This window comes from Myxocyprinus asiaticus, chromosome 5 (assembly GCF_019703515.2).
Source record: "Myxocyprinus asiaticus isolate MX2 ecotype Aquarium Trade chromosome 5, UBuf_Myxa_2, whole genome shotgun sequence".
Classification (NCBI taxonomy): Eukaryota; Metazoa; Chordata; class Actinopteri; order Cypriniformes; family Catostomidae; genus Myxocyprinus; species Myxocyprinus asiaticus.
Window position 1 is genome coordinate 24539740 of NC_059348.1, and position 22002 is coordinate 24561741.

Consider the following 22002-nt stretch of genomic DNA (forward strand, 5'->3'; position numbering starts at 1 on the left):
ATCAGCAGTGAGGGATTTACATGTGATAAATGTAAGGAATCAGTCAGGCTGACGGAGAAGGTTAATGAGTTAGAGACACACATCCGAACGCTAGTGTAGGTCAGTAAAAAAAAAAAAGAGAAGCCGGTAGATACTGTTTTGGATGCGGGTTGAACAGCGAGCAACACACACACTTTGGTTCTGGCTGTAGAGCCCCCGCAGTAGGGCATTTGGGTGATGTCTCGGCAGCATACTCGCTCAGCAAAGCAACACCACTCTCCCATTCCTATTAGGGTTTCCAATCGATTGTACCCACTCACTGAGAATCATGTTGAAAGCACCCTAGTTATAAGAGATTCTATTGTAAGGAACGTGGAATTAGAGACTCCAGCCACTATTGTTAAATGCTTTTCGGGGGCTAGGGCGTCTGACATCAGATCAAATTTACAAGTGCTGTCTAATGCTAAACTTAGATTTTCTAAAATTGTTATTTATGTCGGCACTAACGATGTCCGGCTTCACCAGTCAGAGATTGTTAAAGAGGTGTATGAATGTCAGACACAGTAATATGCTCTGGCCCCCTCCCTGCTCGTCGTGGTGACGAGGTTTATAGTAGATTAGTGTCACTGAATGGCTGGATGAGTGGTGTCCAGAGTATAGCATAGGATTGATAGATTATATAGAATTGGAAGAGTTTTGGGGTAGACCTGACCTACTAAAGAGAGACGGACTCCATCCCTCTAAGTAAGGTGCCACTCTCCTCTCTAGTAATTTGGCTCATAGTCTTAATACTGATAGTATTTGACTAACTGGGGTCCAGGTCAGGAAGCAGACAAACTGGCAAATCCGAAAGTCTGCTAGCTGCTTTGAGACATCACACAGGTCACATAAACTGCAACACAGAGACTGTATCACCTAGATATCACAGAGACTAGGGTTGTGCCGACAGATGATGACCTCGGGGATCGACAATGGTCAGAGTGATCTCCAATAGCTGATGCCTTTGATGATGTCAAGACGATATTTGGCTCGTTTTCCTATTAATGTATTAAATTATTATTAGGCTATTATTATTATCAAATTAATATTTCAAATAATTTGCCCCGCGGCACACAGACACGCGCTTGAAGAAACACACTTTATTATATTATCAAGCACAGATGACAGAAAAGGCGTCTATGCGCGTGCATGACATGCTGTTTGTACGGAGGCGTGCAGTCTCGTGGAACACGCGCATGTAAAAGGTTCTCACTCTTTCTTTGTTTCTGTCTTCTGAATTTTTGTTGTTGCAAGAACAGCATCGTCTGTGAGTGCTGCAAATGACCTCAGACATCTCAGCTCAGGAGGTGCTTTGAGTTCAGTTCGCTTTATTCCCACAGAGCAGTTCATTGTGACCACAACTCTGCAGCCTATACACCTGTGATTAAAACATAAAATAATACAAAAACACGTTCACCTCGAACCATGATTTATACTTCAGTGATTATCATCATTATAATTATTATTTTTACATTTATATTGTTTTTATGTCTTCATTTAAGTAATTTTCCGCCTGCATGTTTAGACGGATACAGTAAATGGAAAGGTGGTTTCTATATATATATTTAATTTTATATATAAAATTATATATATATATATATATATATATATATATATATATATATATATATATATATATATATATATATATATATAATTTTTTTTGATCACTTCATTATTTTAATTGCTTTTTTGTTTCATTTAGAGTGCAATTTGAATTTAGAAATTTATTTGATTTAAGTTTTTTGTTTTTTAAATAATTAAATTTTCAATGCAAAATTCACTAAAGCAAGAAAATTCACCGATCCCTCAGCCCGGGGGTTGCCGATGTAATTGGATATCGTGAAGGAGGGAACAAAACACATGATATATTTTCAGACAACAGACAACGAAATACCCAACCGGTAGAGAATGCATAGATGAAGTAGATCCTTTGCCAAAGAGATGTTGCCCTTCACAACTGTTTAAAAGCCATCTTTCAAAAATATGAACACACATTTTAACTGCACTTAATTTTTACCAGTTTCATTTGAATTTTTAGTTAAAATAAAAAGTTCAAAGTTTTAAATCAAGGTGCTTAATGAAAATTACCCCACAGTACCACCTAGCGTCCAACCAGCGGTAATACCGGTGTTCATCAGTTTGAACATGGTGACTTCAACATTCACATAGATAATGAAAATGACACATTGGGATTAGCGTTTATCGATATTCTCAACTCTCTTGGAGTCAGACTAAATGTGACTGGACCAACTCATCGCCATAATCATACGCTAGATTTAATTCTGTCATATGGATTTGATGTTGATTCTATAGAAATTCTGCCACAGAGCAATGCCATCTCAGATCATTACCTCGTCTCTTGTATGTTGTGATCAAATAATGTTACTCAATCTACACCACACTATCATTCAGGTAGAACAATTCTTTCAACCACTAATGATAGCTTCACTAATAATCTTCCAGATTTATCTCATATACTAAGTATGCCAAAAAGTCTAGAAGAAATTGAGAACTGTCTTCTTTAGCACTCTTGATAGTGTTAAAGAAAACTAAAGAAAAAAAGCCCTGCATCATTGTAAAATAAATCACACTCATGCTCTCAAGAGAGCAGCACGGAAAATGGAGAGCAAGCGGAAGAATAAAAAATTAGAGGTATTTCACGGTGCATGGAAGGATAGTGTCTGTAGCTACAGACAGGCACTAAAAGCTGCCAGGTCAGCATATTTTAGCAAACTCATAGAAAATAACCACAATAATCCTAGGTGTTTATTCAGTACTGTGGCTAAATCGGTTAGGAATAAAGCCTCAACTGAACCAGAAATTCCATCGCAGCACAATAGTAATGACTTCATGAATTTATTTACTGATAAAACTGAAATCATCAGAAATAAAATTGGAATTATGCAATCGTCTGTCACAGTACCTCAAAAAACAGTGTCTCATAATTTTCCTTACAAACAATTTCAGTCCTTCGCTATCATAGGTCATGAAGAGCTAACAAAACTTATCGAAACATCAAAAGCCACATCATGTATGTTAGATCCGATACTAACTAAGCTCTTAAAAGAAGTATTCCCTGCAATCTCTGAACCTCTTAATATTATTAACTCAAACCACTTATAAAAGAAGCCACAGCTTGATCCTGGAGAATTGGCTAATTATAAACCTATTTCCCATTTATGTTGAAAAGGACTGTGTATGTATGCATGTGTATGTGTGTGTACATATATATATTAGTCTTATTGTGTATTCTGTATATACTTTATTTTCTATTCAATTCAATTTTTATTTATTTATTTTATTATTATCTGTCTTGTTGCTGTTTTATATTGTTGTGCACTGGAAGCTCCTGTCACCAAAACAAATTCCTTGTATGTGTATATATATACTTGGCAATAAAGCGGATTCTGAAAATACTAAAAAAGTTAGTGTCCTCCCAATTATGTTCATTTCTACAGAGAAATAGTATACATGAACAATTTCAGTCAGGATTTAGGCCCAATTAAAGAGACTGCACTTATCAGAGTTACAAATGACTTACTCTTATCATCTGATCGCGGCTGCATTTCTCTTCTAGTGCTTTTAGATCTTAGTGCTGCCTTCGACACCTTAGATCACGACATTCTCTTGAATAGGCTGGAGAATTATGTTGGCATTTGTGGACTTGCATTAGCATGGTTTAGGTCCTATTTAGCAGACCGCTACCACTTTGTCTGTGTAAATGAGGAATTGTCAAATCACACAAAAGTTAAATATGGAGTGCCACAGGGATCAGTTTTAGGGCCTCTGCTTTTCTCCTTATATATGCTTCTCCTGGGAGATATTATCAGAAACCATGGAATAAGTTTCCACTGTTATGCTGATAATACCCAACTTTATATTTCTTCTAAACCCTACAAAACTTCACAATTCTCCAAATTAACAGTGTATCAATGAAATCAAAGATTGAATGGCCAGAAATTTCCTTCTACTCAACTCCGACAAAACAGAGTTACTAAAAACCTCTAAAAAATAAGATTATTGTAATTCATTACTGGGAGGATGTCCAGCAAGTTCAATAAATAATCTTCAATTGGTCCAAAATGCAGCAGCCAGAGTGCTGACTAGAACCAAGAAATAAGATCATATTAGCCCCATTTTATCATCGTTACATTGGCTACCTGTTAAATGTCGTATTCATTTTAAAATTTTGTTAACTACGTACAAAGCTTTGAATGGTCTAGCTTCGCAGTGCTTAAGTGACCTTCTACCACGCTACACACTGATCAGCCACAACATTAAAACCACCTGCCTAATATTGTGTAGTTCCCCCTCATGCTGCCAAAACAGCGCCAACCCGCTATTCTTCTGACCACAATTGTACAGAGTGGTTGAGTTACCATAGACTTTGTCAGTTCGAACCAATCTGGCCATTCTCCGTTGACCTCTCTCATCAACAGAGCGTTTCCATCTGCAGAACTGCCACTCACAGGATGTTTTTGGTTTTTGGCACTATTCTGAGTAAATTCTAGAGACTGCTGTGTGTGAAAATCCCGGAGATCAGCAGATACAGAAATACTCAAACCAGCCCATCTGGCAGCAATAATCATGCCATGGTCCAAATCACTGAGATCACATTTTTTCCCCATTCTGATGGTTAATGTGAACATTAACTGAAGCTCCTGACCCGTATCTGCATGCTTTTATGCACAGACATCACTTCTGTCTATTACGATGGACTTCAGGGGATGAACTAATGCCAACTCCAACCATCAGACATGGGGTACTTCATATGCCACTGCCTGAACCTTGGACTTAGAATAGACCTCACCAAAATGATCTGACGGTTGAACTGCAATGCACCTCACTGAGGGTCAGATTGTTCCTTTCGCCGTCAGTCAGAGCAGGTGCATCAGAAGCTTCTAGGGTACTCGAGGCAAATCTAAGGGGACAATGATCTCCCTAGATCACTCTACTCAGTTTTCAGATATAAAACCTTCAGGCTGAAAATCGTGCACTGACTACAATGATAGTGTGTGGTTACATGCACATCACAGAATCAAATAACAGGAAAAAGAAATGCGCAAACAGTGCTCAGAAAATACATGAACTCCCCAATCTGCAGAGAGAACTTGTACAGTTAGATAATGTGTAAAGTTAACGTTTCTGTACACAACACTTAAAACAGGCTTCTTGCTACACAACTTGAGGGACAACATGTGGTTCAATGAGGGACTGTAGACATTTGTTTGTTGAATGGAAACACAAAAGTACTTGTACCCACAGTAGTGCAATTACCAAGTTATTTCATAAACGAAAGAAAAAGGGTTTTTAAAAACCCTGAAGGTGCACAAAGCTTAGTTTCCAAAACACATTTCCACACAAAACATTCAAGATATTACGGCGCTAAATTGTTTAAAACCTTATGTTAACATTTTCGTGTATATATATGCTCAAATTTCTATTTATTTTAATTGACTGCATTAAGTTTCTCTGTACAGATATCGACAGACTTGGTCTTTCTCTCAACGGAGCTCCACCCAGACAAACAACAAAAGACCCACTAACCAACGCCACATCAGACTGCAGGAAAGATTTACAAACCATTTAAAAATTTTTAGAAAATTAAATTACATTTGCAATGATTAAATCTAAAATTTTGGATCTTGAAAATGGCAAGCATCACCTCAACATTGACCTTCTGATCATTCATGATCAGAAGGTCAATGCAACCTGACGTGATTTTCTATTTATAAGAGTAAAAGTATTAGAATGCAGGTTTTAAATGCGGACAAACAAATAAGTAGAACAAAGGATGCATGGACCCATAATCTCCAACCCCCCACAAGTAGTGACCCCACTAGAGTTTGAAGCACAGACACTCTCCCTGATACTTGGAGAAAAAAAAAAATTCTTGCAAGCAGAGAAACATTAATAGCTGAATCGATCAGCTAAAATGTACAAACTTGTGCAAAATCAATCTTACCTTGCTTCTCACTTCAGCAGATAAACCATATGCAGGGCCCTTGTTGAACTGAGTCATTGTCTTTTATTTCACGTGGATTTGCACGAAAGAATCGATCAGAAATTTTCCAAATCCTTGTTTTCTCACAATCTGTGAAAAAAATAAAAATAAAAAATCCTTGGCACAATTTAAGATGAAGACAACAAATCCGTAAATTTAGGCTAGTCAAATATGACTGCCACTTTCCCCAGATAAGCGGATGCACTAAACTCTTGCAGCAGTAAAGACTAAAGAGCGCAGCAGCAACGCTGCCCAAGTCCAATAATTGTGTCTGTCTGCGTCCTGCAAGACTACAAGGAACACCCACTTCACGACACGCCCACTACACATAACACCCCCTTGGATCATCAAGCGATTCTGTTGGCTACAAGAACTTTCAAAATCCAATGCAATCGCTTTATGATTCTCTCTTAACTCTTTCAATAAGACAAAGAATAACTTTTAAATTGATGTCACATACCATATTAATAAAATTGTCACATATCGTATTAATAAACAGAAGATATAAATGGTAAAGTGAACTTATTTGTTTAAAGTGAAAGTGCTCTTTACTGTTTTACTGATGGTGTTTGTACCATTTTTACTTGTTCAATAATATATATATATATATAAATGGTAAAATATTTTTTTTTCTTTTCTGTTTTCTTCAGTTACCTTACAAGCTAATCGGTTAGCCTATTAGCTTAGCATACAGCTAACGTCTTCTCCTCTCTATATTCATTACATTTCCCCTCACTGTCGCCACCTAGTGATATGGCGGTATGATTGTTTTCAAAATAACTTTTTATTTGCAGTATATTTAATGATTTTACAAACTTTTCATTTTTTTAAATCTTTATGGTTAGGTTTAGAGTCATGGATAGGTGTATGTATAAGCTTGCTGCGAGACTCCAAATAAACAAACAAACATAGTGAATGAATGTGGCATCCAACTGTTCCAAGACTTCATGATTTCGCTGTTTTTTTGGTTGTTGTTGTTGTTGTTTTTGAGGGGGCGTGCCTTGTAGTGGGCATGTCTTTATAGTAGTCTTGCAGGATGCAGACAGACCCTTCTCACTCTACCAAGCAGGAATACATTTACAAATTCTACTATGGTGAAGTCTTCGCTCATGAATATCAATTAGCTCAGGTGACGTTATCCCAGTGGGCCTTGCTGAATGGCTAAAAGGCAGACTTTCATTTGTGGATGCTAGGAAACTCAAGAATGTTTAACAAATCAGACTGAATGTTTAATTATATTAAAGCATTAATTTAATACTAATGCATTTACAAGCTTTTAGTCACTTGTATACACTCAGATACCAGCCTCTGCGGCTCTACCGTAGGAGAGTCCGTTCCAGAGACTATTTAGCAGAGACGGGCCACTTCTATTTAAATGAACTGTCCTTTGTGGTCTTCTGATGTCTGATTTCGTAGCTGAACCAAACCAGACAGTTATTGAAGTGCAGAGGACAGACTCAATAACTGCTGAGTAGAACTGTATCAGCAGCGCCTGTGGCAGGTTGAAGTTCCTCAGCTGGCGAAGGAAGTACAACCTCTGCTGGGCCTTTTTCACAATGGAGTCAATGTGGGTCTCCCACTTCAGGTCCTGTAAGATGGTAGTGCCCAGGATCCTGAATGACTCCACTGCTGCCACAGTGCTGTTTAGAATGGTGAGGGGGGACAGTGTTGGGGTGTTCCACTAAAGTCCACAATCATCTCCACTCTTTTGAGCAGAGTGTCTGCTAACTAGAATGTTGTCTGCTAACTTCAAGAGCTTTACAGAGAGGTCCTTGGCGATGCAATCATTGGTATACAGAGAGAAGAATAGTGGGGAGAGCACACATCCCTGGGGGGCACCAATGCTGATTGTACACATGCTGGAAGTGAATTTCCCCTGTCTCACAAGCTGCTGCCAGAAAGCTGGTGATCCACTGACAGATAGACATGGGAACAGAGAGTTGGTGTAATTTAGTCCAGAGAATAGCTGGGATGATGGTATTGAAAGCTGAACTGAAGTTGACAAAAAGGATCCTTGCATATGTCCCTGGTCTGTCCAGATTTTGCAGGATATGAAGCAATCCCATGTTGACTGCATCATCCACAGACCTGTTTGCTTGATAAGCAAATTGAAGGGGATCTATAAAGGGTCCAGTGATGTCCTTCAGGTGGGAAAACACCAGTATCTCAAATTATTTAATGACCACAGATGTCAGAGCAACAGGTCTGTTGTCATTAAGTCCTGTGATTTTGGGGTTCTTTGGGACAGGAATGATGATGGAGCATTTGAAGCAGCATGGAACTTCACACTGCTCCAGTGATCTATTGAAGATCAGTGTGAAGATGGGGGCCAGCTGGTTAGCACAGGATTTTAGACAAGTGGGTGAAACACCGTATGGGCCCTGTGCTTTCCTTGTCTTTTGTTTCCAGAAGACACGGCACACCTTCTCTTCACAGATCTTAAGTGCAGGTTGAGTAGCAGGAGGGGGAGGAGTGGGGTTGCAGGAGGTATTGATGTTTGTGTGAACTGAATGTCAGAGCGGGTGTGGGTTGAGACTGGGCCTTTCAAATCTACAGTAAAACACATTCAAGTCTTCAGCCATTTGTTGGCTCCCTACAATATTGGGGGATGGTGTCTTGAAGTTAGTAAAGACGTTTAGGCCTCTCCACACTGATGCAGGGTCATTAGCTGAAAACTTGTTTTTCAAAGTAGCTTCTTTTAGCCACTCTGATTTCCTTATTCAGTGTGTTCCTGACCTGATTGTATAAGATTTTATCCCCACTTCTGTAAGCATCCTCTTTTGCCTGTTGAAGTTACCAAAGTTTTGCTGTAAACCATGGTTTGTCATTGTTGTATGTTATATAAGTCCTAGTAGGAATGCACATGTCCTCACAGAAACTGATATATGATGTCACAGTATCTGTGAGCTCGTCCAGATTTGTGTCTTCAGCCTCAAATCCAATCCAATCAGTGCAGTCAAAGCAGCCTTGTAGTTCCAGCTCTGCTTCATTGTCCATCTCCTACAGTTTTTACTACAGGTTTAGCTGATTTTATTTCTGCCTGTAGGTTGGAAGAAGATGAACCAGACAGTGATCAGATAGTCCCAAAGCTGCTCTAGGGACAGAGCGATATGCATCCTTTATTGTTGTGTAGCAATGATCCAGTATATTTCCATCTCTGGTGGGGCATGGAATGTGCTGCCTCTATTTTGGCAGTTCACGGGTGAGGTTAGCTTTATTAAAATCTCCCAGAATAATAATAAGTGAGTCCGGTATTGTTGTTCTGTGTCTGTGATGTGATCAGCTAGCTGTTGCAGCACGGCATTCAAACATGTGTGTGGAGGAATATAAACACTCACCAGAATAAATGAGGAAAACTCCCACGGTGAGTAGAAAGGCTTACAGTTGATAAAGAGCCATTCCAGATTTGGACAGCACTTCTTTAACGTTGTTACATCTGTACACCAACTTTCACTGATGTAAAAGCATGTTCCACCGCCTCTCGTTTTCCCCATTAACTCCGCAATGCGATCCGCTCTGAACAGCTGAAAGCCTGGCAGATGTAACGCACTGTCCGGAATGGCTTCACTCAGCCAGTTTCTGTGAAGCACAAGGCAGAGTTTGTAAAGTCCTTGTTTGTACGGGTGAGGAGATGTAGTTCATCCGTTTTGTTAGGGAGATTCGCTAGATGAATACTCGGCAGCATTGTTCGAAAGCCGCGCTGACGAAGCTTGACCAACACAGCTGCCCCTCAGACAAAAATGTCCAGTAAAGCGTCCGAATAGTCCAAAACTGGGCATAGATTGTCTGTTATGTGCTGCCGAATGTTCAGCAGTTCTTCCCTGATAAAACTGATTGGAAAAAATTTGTAAACACAGGACAAACAAACAAAAACAACAAAAGAACTGGAGAGCTCCACACCGAGGCTGCCCTCCGCAGCGCCATCTTGATATCTTGAAAACATCTTAAAAAGATAAAATTTAGAAACATTCTAAATCAGACATCTGCTGAATTTCTTATTGACATCCTAGATGAAACATCTTATAGACATATCGCAGATAAGAAAACAACCAAAAATATATATCTTCCAGATGTAAACACACATCAAATAGAAGACTGGGTGATGGTCAACTTGGTTCACTCCAAAAAGATTGTAAAGTGTAAAACATGTTGATTAATGGACAGGCGGTTTAATCATTAAGTGACAAGCTGTTTCCTCACAAAAGCAATTTATTCAGGGTACTGAAGCATCTTGTCCCCTGACATGCATTTAAAAATAGCTTCTGGTCTTGCCAGTGTACCGCGGCGTTCCGGGGAGGGGCGCTGGCTGAACGCTCCAAGATGGTTACCAAGCAAAGTCAGATGACTTAAATATTATTCATAATCTGAAGCCTTTGCCATAGTAGGACTAGTAATTTTTGCATATATTATGCAATAAATCTCTATGGGAAGGCAGATCCGACTGTGCATTATTAAAGCAGAGTTACAACAGACAAATTGCTAATATGTAAATATGAATGAAGAAAATAGACAAACTTCTTCCCTATGTTTTTTATTTAATTTTTTAATAATAGCCTACATTTGTTTCAAGAACTGTCCACTAAAGCCTTTTTATGGATTTTTTGAGAGCAAACACATTAGGGGATTTCCTTTCTTAATATAGCCTAAGGTTAGTAATAATAATAATAACAATAATAATAATAATAATAATAATAATAATAATTATTATTATTATTATTATTATTATTATTATAAAATCAGGCAAAGAATGTAAGGAAATATGTTGAATACTATTGACTATTTAATTGCATCTTTAAGCTGATATGCGAAAAAATAGATAGTGGTCGAAGCCATGATTTCATTTAAATTTTTTCTCTGGGATATCCTTAATGTGCAGCTGACAGAAAATCTCAGCCCACATTTACCATGTGTCTCCTGAGCCTCTGTTATCAGGAGACACTACTATCCATTTACAGGAAACTCAACAATAAAGACTCATTGCCTGGCAGAATTCATTCCAAATATTAAGCATATGGCATATTTCTGGACGAGGGATTTCAATGTCATCTCTTACCTTTGAATTCCTCCTTGATAACAACTTTTATGGGTTCAGCATTCAATGCCATGTCATGTAATGCTGTAATTAATTATATCAACACTTTTTATAGCATGTTTACCAGTTCCGAATGATGTTGTGTTAATAAGATGTCATGTCATTTTGCACATAAAGTGTTTCCAGACCCTCTGATTTATATTCAAAATGGAAAGTACCATCATGCCTCTAGACATGCAATTAATTAAGGGCAAGCCAAAACATGCATTCTAATGATATAGCGGGCTCGTGTTTAGTTCATCACTATAGTGATGAAACAAAGAAAGTGTGAAAAAACAAGGTGTGTTTGCCATTGCAAGAGATTGTTTCCAGACATTGAGATTAAGACAAGAATGTCTTTCATTTACAAGCACAAGACCCATCTCCACTAGATAAGAGTGTTTTGGTTAAACCTAAATAATATTGTATATGCATATGGATTAGTGTTGAATTTCCATAAAAAATAGCACAGTGTCCATGTGATGTGCAAAACCAACTGTTATGATTCAATTACTAAGATGTTGCACTCAGTAATTATTTTGTTTTTGTCGTCTTGGACTTACACTGACACCTAGGGGTGTGGATACAGCATCATTCAAATGCAATAGTTACTGATGGCATTGTAAAAATTCCCTATCCACCATTTTCTTGAATGCGGAAGTGTTTCACGATTCACCTGTTTTCAATTTCCGGTCTCCAGTGTTTTCACTCACATCGGCGTATATTCTTAGCAGCATCTGTGATGCAGTATTTCATTTGTAAAAATTGTCAAAAAGCATGTGGCTCTACAGTATAGTGCCTATACTTCACAGAGTCGAGATGACCGTTTATGACAGTGCCTCAACTGAGTGTATAGAAGTCGTAAAGCAATGGTCCGAGGTTAGTTACGTTGATATCATTAACTATTTTGAGTTGTAATGACACCCAACAACTGCACAAGTTTAGCCTGAAATTAATTTTTACTCCAAATAACACTTAAATGGTTGTTGTTCTCCGCCTGGATTGCTCGTTTTGGTAGTTTTTACATTGCGTCTGGAGACCAGAAACAGAAAACAAGCAGTTAGAATCATCATAGCGCCATCTAGAGATTGCTCAGGAAAACTGTGGATAGAAAGTTATCCATAATTAATTTAATTCATGAATGAAAGTGTCCAGTAACAGGGCGGTTACTGCGATTAAGCGAGTAGTTTTCGAATGGTCATATGATCCTAACATGGCACCCCCATAAAGGGACCCTCTCCATGTACAATAAAACAGCTTTTATAGCATTAATGATATTACTGGAGTCTTCATCTCATGTGAGCTCTCATGATTTTATACATATGTTTCAAAATTACTATTAATTTCATTAGGAGTAAAACTTTAAAGAGGAAAAAGTACTGAGTACACCTTTAAGATAAAATGTTTTTTTTTTAAAGAGATTTTATATTGAATATATGTGTATTTTGTCCTGTGGTACGGGCTGATTTTTATCCAGTTTCAAGCATAAACAAGTGGGAAAACAAAAATACAAAAATCTGCCAGTATGAGCAAGACAAAATACACTAAGATTTGAAAAAAAGCCTTATTTTCTTATTTCATGTTGCTTGAAGATATTTGGATATGTATACTGAGAAAACAATTTTAGGAACTGTTTTAGGTTCTATTGTACAAAATGAGACTCTCTTTAAGGTTTGTCTCTTAATATACAGTATTTAGGAATGACATCTCTTACTTTCAAACGCAAAGAGCAAAACTCTACTGGGGTGAGGGTTCATCAAAAAGGAATGCCTTGTTGTTCTATCCTTCCATAGTCCTTAAGGCATACAGCATGCTGATGGACTCAGCAACAAACAATGCTGTGTAGTAAAGGATTACATGTAATCTTGATTACATAATCAGACTGCTAAAATCAAGTACTTGTAATTGGATTAAATTACATTGTAAATGTTTTTTTATAGATTGCATGATTGCATATTAACAAATTGTTAATAATTTATTGATCATCCTAATCATTCTCTTTTTCAACTTTTTACATTTTTCATTCTAAATCTTAACACACCATTGGTATACATTTGGTAAATCATTGAGTGTTTTCGGAAGAGAGGGGGAGGGTTGTGTGTTTTGCACTCAGAACTGATACTGGCTACTAGCTAGTTTCTTAAATTGTTTCTGTAGTTATGTGATAGGGACCGGAGCAGTCACATGGAGAGATCACACCAGCAGAAGGAATGGCGTTCCAAAAAGATGTTTTAATATGTAGAGGTGGAAAATGTGCGAATAAATAAGTGTTAACATATTAACACTTGCTAAAAAAAAAAAAAAAAAGACTAAAAACTAGAGCTGTTTTAGGTACTAAAGCAATACTAACTTCCCTAACTATGGAGGCCGGAGTTTCTTTGCACTCAAGCAGTGCTAACATAACTTTGTCCATGTGCTCAAACACTCATCGTCCATCTTGACTGTGGCAGCTGGGTTAAATAGGGAAATGTTCCCACCTTTTCCAATTAGAACATACCATTATTTACAGTGCAGTGAAAAAGTATTTGCCCCCCCTTCCTGATTTTTCATACCAAGTTTTTTTTAGATCTTCAAACGAGACAAAACAAAGGCAGCCAGAGTAAACACAAAATACAGTTTTCAAATATATATATTTTTTATTGAAGCAAAAAAGTTATCCAACACCAGTATCACCGATGTGAAAAACTAACTGCCCCCTTAAACTTAATAGCTGGTTGGCAGCAACAACTGCAACCAAACACTTCCGATAACTGAAGATCAGTCTTTCACAACGCTGTGGTGGAATTTTGGCCAACTCTTCTTTGCAGAACTGCTTTAGTTCAGCCACATTGGAGGGTTTGAGCATGAACTGCTGTTTAAGGTACTGCCACACCTTTAAGGATGCCAAGCATCCCCACACCATCACACTACCACCACCATGCTTGACTCATCAGTTCATGCAACATTCTCCAAAAAGGTTTGAGGATCATCAAGGTGTGTTTTGGCAAAATTCAGATGAGCCTTAATATTCTTCTGGGTTAGCAGTGGTTTTCACCTCACCACTCTTCAATGGATGGCATTTTTGGCCAGTGTTTTTCTAATAGTGGAGTCACGAACAGAGACCTTTATTGATGCGAGAGAGGCCTGCAGTTCCTTGGATGTTGTCCTTGGCTTTTTTGTGACTTCCTGGATGAGTCGTTGCTGTGCCCTTGGAGGAATTTTGGAATGTCAGCCACTTCTGGGAAGGTTCACTACTGTGCAACGTTTTCTCCATTTGGAGATAATGGCTCTCACTGTGTTCTTTGGAGTCCCAGAACATTTGAAATAGCTTTGAAACTTTTTCCTCATCATTTCTGGAATTTCTTTCGACCTTGGCATAGTGTGCTACTCGGTGAGACCTTTTAGCCAACCTCATGCTGCTGAAAAAGTTATATTTAGGTGTTGATTTGATTGAACAGGGCTGGCAGTAATCAGGCCTGGGTGTGTCTAGTCCAGCTGAACCCCATTATGAATGCAGTTTCATAGATTTTGGGATTTAGTAACTAAGGGCAAATACTTTATCACACAGGCCCAGTTGGTATTGGATAATTTTTTGCTTCAGTAAATAACATTATCATTTAAAAACGGTATTTTATTTTTATTTATTTATTTATTTATTTTTTGTAAACTGCCTTTGTTTTATGTTAGATTTTGTTTGAATTAAAGTTAAACAATTTAGTATGAGAAATACACAAAACAGAAGAAATCAGGATGGGGGCAAATACTTTTCCACAGCACTGTAAATAAAATTAACCATCACATCCCCATTCTTAAATACAAAATCTTTGAATTAATACATGAGAATGAGTTAAAATGAGAGTTAAAACACCAACAGATACAATCAATAGGACATATAAAAACATTTGCACAATAAAACACCAATAAATATTGAAAATGTCTGAGTAAAAGAAGAAATAAGTCCTCTGAACACAGTAAAATCCAGTGATGGGAGATTGCTCCACAGGCTCACCATCACAAGTTGGCTTCACAAATGTATATGAATGTACTTTTGGTGTAGTGATAACTTAGAGATGTTTTTGTGATGCTGATTCACAAATATAACTGATCTGATCTCTTACCACACGTGGATGCCGTTTGTAAAATGGCAAAATTGCATGACCACATTTGTGTTCATGTGCCCAGGGAACCTGTCCATAATTTTAGAAACTCCAATAAGAAATACCTGTTAAACTCAAACAATGAGTCTGCCATTGATGGAGGGCTTAGACCTCTATCAGCATCACTGGAGATAACATGAAAATATGAATACTTCCTTCATAGTTTTACATTTGTGATCATTTTTCTGAATTTGTGGACATAAGCACCACTCAAACAATTAAACCATGCAGAATTAGGTTGAAAGTAATCCAAAAGTAATTGGATTAGATTACCCCAAAAATTTAATCCACGAGATTGCATTACTGATTGCATTTGTTGTCATGTAATTTGTAATCAGTACCTGATTACAATTCACAAGTAATCTGCCCAGCACTGGCCACAAAACAACAGTGCAGTAGATGGGGATGGGACATTATTACCTGAGGCTGCAGGGCAAGACTGCTTTGCCCTAAATTTAAGCATGACATCAACCGATAAAACACTCATTGGTGAGATTTTTAAACCAGGTTATACAGGTATTTTCATTTGTTTGTTTGGGTTAGATTTAGGTCTGGTTAATATTTGGGAAGGGCTCAGGCTAAAGTTCAGGGTTGGGATTCAGGGGGCTGCCCATGCCAAATATACAATGTTCATCAATAGGGTCCTTGTTCTGCCATAACAACCACCCCCACCCAGCCTAACCCATTTGCCTCTGTAAAGACTGGAATTAACTGGTTACCTTAGAGAAAAACAACTTGCTTTAAAAAACAACATGCTTGCTGTTGGACTTCACATTTGCTAAATTGGATGTCTCACCCCATCTAGTGGTTCATCTATGCAATGAAGTTCATTTAGGATTCAAAGATATAAAATTACATTAAACAACCGCATACAGGAGAAAGCACTTACTGAGTGAATATGAAGAGTGGAGAGAAAGCGGGTTTGGATTAGCATTATGAAGCTCATTCTCCACTATGCATGCCTAAGGGGATTTCCTGAGCTTCACAGACCACTTGTATTCTCATAAACGTTGCATTAATTCGTTGTGTTCAGCTGTTCATACACACTCTCCATGGCCAGTTCAACATGGGTTTTTCATAATGGAAAGGGTAAGTCTAATCTTTAGAGTAAGTACATATATTACTGTATTTTGTTGTTCTTAAGGATACATGCAATGATTTCTGTATCACCAAGATTCAGGGCAGGTTTCTGTGTCAGTTTAGTCCAGGTAAAAGGTAACTGTTGAAAGAGCAATTGTGTATTTAAAAAAGAAAGTACTGATGATTGACCTGAAAGAGTTCCTGTGTATCAAAATGTATCAAATTTATTTACAACGTGAAGGATAAAGATATGTGATAATGATGGCTTGTTCCTGATTATTTGTCCATTTTTTGGTTCTACACCGCCTTCACTTCCTACTACTATCAGTTACCAAAAGCATTGAAGCTTGATGCCTTTTTCAAGGGTATGAGGGCAAAGTAGGGGAGTGGTCCTGTCCTAGTGGAACTGGAGGACAATGCTACATTGATCACATACATTGATTTTTCTGCCATTTCAATTCGATTGGAATCCATACTGCAGAAATGTGTAGATGCAAGAAACAATGCTCCCCCATTATAAACCGTTATTTGCTCAGCAAAGGGAAATTTTTATATCCAATGCAAACCCACTCAACTGCTGCTTTTTTACTTGACACCAAGATCTTTTAGACTCAGACTGCACAAAATCCTTTCACTTCTAATTGAATCCATACTGCAGAAATGTGTAGATGCAAGTAAAAATGCTCCCCCCTTTTAAACTGTTATTTGCTCAGCATAGGGATTTTTTTTTATTTTTTATATCCAATGCAAACCCACTCAACTGCTGTTTTTTACGACCAAGATCTCTTAGACTCAGGCTGCACAAAAGCCATGCCTGGCTCTATAAATCACAGAGGGAGCAATCTGAGAGGTATTTGAGTCGGCTGACCGCTGGATGGCTGTGCAGCTGTGTCAGCGCTTATGCAAATGTTTCTGTATATGGAGGGGATTTGGCAGCAGATAGGTACTGCGGCAGCACAGGTGATGACTGGGGCTCTTGTGCTCACAACTTGTTTTAAGTAAAAAACATGCGTAATTTTGTTAAAGTCTGCTGCAGAGTGGATTTTTGGGGGGAATTTTAAATAGAAGGGCTTGTTACTGAATCTTGGTGCCATATTACTCTCTGTCGCTCTTTCTTTCTCCAGGGCTCAGTAGGCATGGAGCCTTTCAGCCTGCAGGTGCCGGTGGTTGTAACAGGGAGCTTCCTGGGCTTCCAGTGGCTGTTCCACAGAGGTAGCCCTTGGGTGTCTCAACACCTCTGCAAAGGCTTCCTCAAGCTCAGCCCCACAAAGAGGACAGAGTGGAACTCCAGGTGTCAGTCTCTCATCTACTAAAAGGATGTAGATTTTACTATGCTCTATTTAATAGGTTTGACTAAAGTTGGCTCAGTGGTCTGATCAAATAAATGTTTCTAAAGTAACTGATACTGACTTGTCAATATCTCAAATTCTCTCTCTCTCTCTCTCTCTCTCTCTCTCTCTCTCTCTCTCTCTCTCTTTCTCTCTCATTTTTTAAGGGCTGTCTCAACAGTACATGCCATGGTTGTGGGACTGTTTTGTCTCTACATATATATCACTGATGAACCTATCCAGAAAGACCCAGTCTGGTGAGGATTTTTAGATGTTATAATTTAAACAGTTTGCACTTGATTCCAAGAGTCCAAGATACCAGATATAGATGTATAGGGGATTTCTTTAAAGCTAAAGTGTTAAAGGTGCACTCCATAATGTTTTCCTCAATAAAAAAAAAAATTTACTCTAAGAGAACTGATTAGTAATTTTGAAATGTATGAATAAAATCATATGCACTCACATGAGATGAAGACAGCTTTTAAAAGCTGTTTTATTGTACATGATGAGGGTCCTCTTCATGGGGCGGCCATGTTTGGATCACATCACCAGCCAAATACTACTAGTTTAATCTCAGTAACTGCCTTATTATTGTATACTTTCACTCATGGATTAAATTAATTATGGCAGACTGTGACTAGAGCATTTCTACTATGGCATCGGCAACTGAAAACTATTGCGTTTGAATGATGCTGCATCCACGCCACTAGATGTCAATGTAAGATCAGGACAACTGCAATATTGGCCAGCACAAACTAAAAATTACTGAGTGCACCTTAAAATACTTTCTGCTATTCCAGTTTATCATGCAAAGACTGTATGTAAGCCATTTGTAGACTCATATTCCCGAAATGTGTAAACACTGTGGAGCTATCAAAACATTGCTCTGTTTGCATTAGCATCCCAACTAGCCTGACATAGCAATCTGTTTGCAGATCAATGGAAACCTTCAGCTTTAAGGCCTTTTCATTACCAGCAATCTAATCTGTTGGAAACGGCACAGAAATGCTAAAACTGTGAAATACAGTATATTTCTAATTTGTGATTTCAGGGGAGATGCCACACTGGTGAAGCTAAATGTGGCCATTACCACAGGCTACCTCATCTCAGGTGAGTGGTGCCATATGTCAGACTTCTGCATTTTGACTGAGCTCTGTTTATAATGCCAGTTCTGCCCAAAGAAAGTGCTGTGTTATTCTTTCAGATCTCCTGCTCATGTTTACCTCATGGGAGTCAATTGGAGAGAAATACTTTGTCATACACCACTTTGCTGCTCTTTATGCATACTACTATGTGCTGGTGAGTTCTAAAATGAGTTGTCTAGTGCACGATTTCTTTATCAAGGTTTGCAAGGTAATTTTGTGGTCTTTTTTTTCTTGTGTAGACTCAAGGGATATTGCCTTACTTTGCTAATTTTCGCCTGCTCTCAGAATTTTCCACCCCCTTTGTGAACCAGCGGTAAGTAATATCTAAAAGTATATGTAAAATCGTACAGTGTGATTGTTACAAGAGCTGATTTTCTAAATGTATTCTTTTTTATATCTTGCAGTTGGTTTTTTCAAATGTTGGGTTACCACAAGCTTTCCAAACCATGTCTGGTTAATGGTGTTGCTATGACCTCTATGTTCTTCTTGGTGAGGATTGCAGTCATTCCAGCTTACTACAGCCATATGTACTCGGTCTTCGGCACGGATGACTTTTCCAAGCTACCTCTGGGGGCCCGCAGTGCCTGGGTTATTTCCAGCGTGTCATTGGATGTCATGAACTTCATGTGGATGCGCAGAATCATTCGCGGATGTCTCAAAGTCCTTCAGTCTGCATGGTTGAGAAAAGCAGGAACTGAGATGGAAAACAGAAAGACAGAGTGACATGGAGAAGACATGGACAGAAATGTAAACAGAATTAAACACATTAGCACACAAACCTTCTCTCTTGCGTCATGCCCAACCTGATGCTGTTGTTCAATTGTGAAATATAAGTGAATGTTACGCCTGCTGCTGTAATCAATATCTGCAGGTAGTTTTAAACTAACAAATAACAGGTAGTTAAAGAAGTCTTTAATCAAATGACTTACTTGATGTCATCTTCAAATATGGGCTCAACTGAAGGAATTATAACTCTTCCTCACAAACACTTTCAGTTCGAAGAAATCAGGTGATAAAGATGATTTTATATACATTCAGGACAAAAGGTGTGGTTGCACTACTTGTTTTAAAGCTGCTATTAAGATCAACCAACTTGCCTTTTTATTAATGCAATCAACAAAGCAACAGTACAATTAAACTTCTAAAGATACAGTGTGTGCCTCTAGCCCGTGATGCACAACTTTTCAGATTGATAACCAGTGCTGACAACAATATGCATAGGGTTTGTCAAACAGAGTGATGTCATTAGAAGAAATATAGTGGTATACATATTGGTGAAATATCCTATCTGATCATCCTGAAAAGTTTGACAGTGTTTTGCAGCTCAGCAGTGCAGGAAACCATGCATGATTAAATATGGAGAATATTATGTACTGTATGTCTGGAATGGAAAATATATCAGGTTACACAATGTTATATAATATATAATACAGTATGTGTTTGTCAAAACCTATAACTTGATGTCAAGAAGCCATGAATAAGCTGTTTGCCTGTAGTATGATGTTAGATGGTTGGAATTGAAGTAATGACAATTTTTATAATATGTAAGCTTCAATAAAGTAAAGCTTTTCAGGTTATCTATGATTATTAACTTATCTTTATGTATGCAGTTATAAAACAGCAATTACTGATATGCCATGATTTATTAAAAGGGTGTATGAACTTAATATAAAGAATTAAAATGAAATGAAAATCATTTCTACAAACACTGTTATGATATAGATGCTACGTGAATGGGGATGTTTGTTTCTGAGGTGTAACAAAATTATTAATCTGAATAAACAGCACCGTTATAACCCTTGTTTCCCATTTTGTAGTGTCTGAACTTAAAGCTACACTATGTAACTTTTGGCCCTCTAGCGGTTAAAAAATAAAACTGCATACGTCTTGCGGAAGAACATTGTTTTGTAATGCCGCAAGTTATGCTTCGGTTCTGCTCCTCTGCACGGTTGAATGTGGTTCGAGGCATCGGTGTACACATGGATACAGGACATCTTATCAGAGCGAATGGACAAATAATGAAAGAAAGGAAAAGACGGATATCCAAAAATATGTCATCTGAGTAGGTAAGTGCCATATCTTATTCTGTTGTTTTGACTTATTTGAAACATTGATGTTTTGAAATAAATGAGATTACAAAATTTAGGCAACTTTCGCTAGTCTGATGAGGTCAAAAGTTGTAAAGATTTTATAACTGCAGGATATTCTGGCCAAATAGACCACGGTAGTAACTAATTTATTGATTGTCATTGTTACCAACCAGTGGTCAACATAATTTCAAGACTCACATATCCTTGGCAAGCCTAGGACTAAAGGATTTATTTATATAAATTATTGCCGTTATAAAGAAAAATACACACGTGTGCTAGCAAGTGTGGTAGCACCGATTACAGTATAATTATTGTATTTCACTACACACACAGACATGTGTGTGTGTGATTACACAACTCTACATAAACCATAACAATAAAATATCTTACCTGTTGAGTAAGAAAAAAGCCATCTCTAGGTCACTTTTAAATCCTTTCAGATCTCGGAGTTGTCGCCACCTCTGAAAATCCAAGCCGATGTTGATTCGGGTTTTAAATACGGACTTTGACGCTTTCCCTTTTTGCTTGTAGACTCTGCTCTGTTCGGGCTTTCTTTGTTTTTACAGCCGGTGATTCCCCAGAGGTTTGCCATTTTGAATGATCTATGGTACATTTTTCTCGTTCGTTGTGACAACAAACATTCAGCTTCACACTACTCCCCCACCATACACGTGATACAGTAGCTGGAGCTTATTTTCTCTGTGTATTTTATTTTGAAGTGCTGTTCCTCCAAAGAACGGGAGAGTGAACGGAAGGGGAGAGAGCTATCAACAGGCACCTAAAAGTTAATGAGCCTACAGTATTGTAAAGTAACATTTAGGGTTTTTCTGTTTTGATATAGCACCTGGTTGATAAGGGCACAAAGATGTTTATATTTTTGTGTCTCTTGTCTATGTGTCAGTTTAGTTTGGTTTAAAGACTGATATGTGTTGTTTATGTTTAGATGTTATGTTTTTCATGTAATTATGTTGTAAAATAACTAATTGTATTGTCTCATTGTTTTGTTTAAATTGATTTACCCCCTGCAAAATACCCAAGCTATTTTATTTGCTTATTTTAGCTCTTACGGCATGTTGTGAAGTCTAAATATGTGAAAAGAACTAATTAAAGGAAGACAATCACAAACA

At 37.9% G+C, this 22002-nt stretch overlaps 2 protein-coding genes across 2 annotated transcripts in view; one reads left to right on the forward strand and one right to left on the reverse strand.

Moving 5' to 3' along the window:
• LOC127441534 (calponin-3-like) overlaps window positions 1-6298 on the reverse strand; it is a 31098-nt gene extending 24800 nt beyond the window's left edge. Inside the window, exon 1 of the mRNA XM_051699074.1 lies at window positions 5987-6298. Coding sequence (XP_051555034.1) covers window positions 5987-6043 — 57 coding nt within the window. The 5' untranslated portion in view covers window positions 6044-6298. The remainder of the gene's footprint in view (window positions 1-5986) is intronic.
• Window positions 6299-13393: 7095 nt separating this feature from the next.
• Window positions 13394-20531, forward strand: si:dkey-10f21.4 (Transmembrane protein 56-B-like). The gene is made up of 7 exons (XM_051699202.1): window positions 13394-16321; window positions 17437-17603; window positions 17808-17897; window positions 18692-18750; window positions 18845-18939; window positions 19025-19098; window positions 19190-20531. Exons 1-7 carry the CDS (start codon window positions 16313-16315, stop codon window positions 19506-19508), a joined length of 813 nt encoding a protein of 270 aa, XP_051555162.1. The 5' UTR covers window positions 13394-16312; the 3' UTR covers window positions 19509-20531.
• The last annotated feature ends 1471 nt before the right edge of the window (window positions 20532-22002 follow it).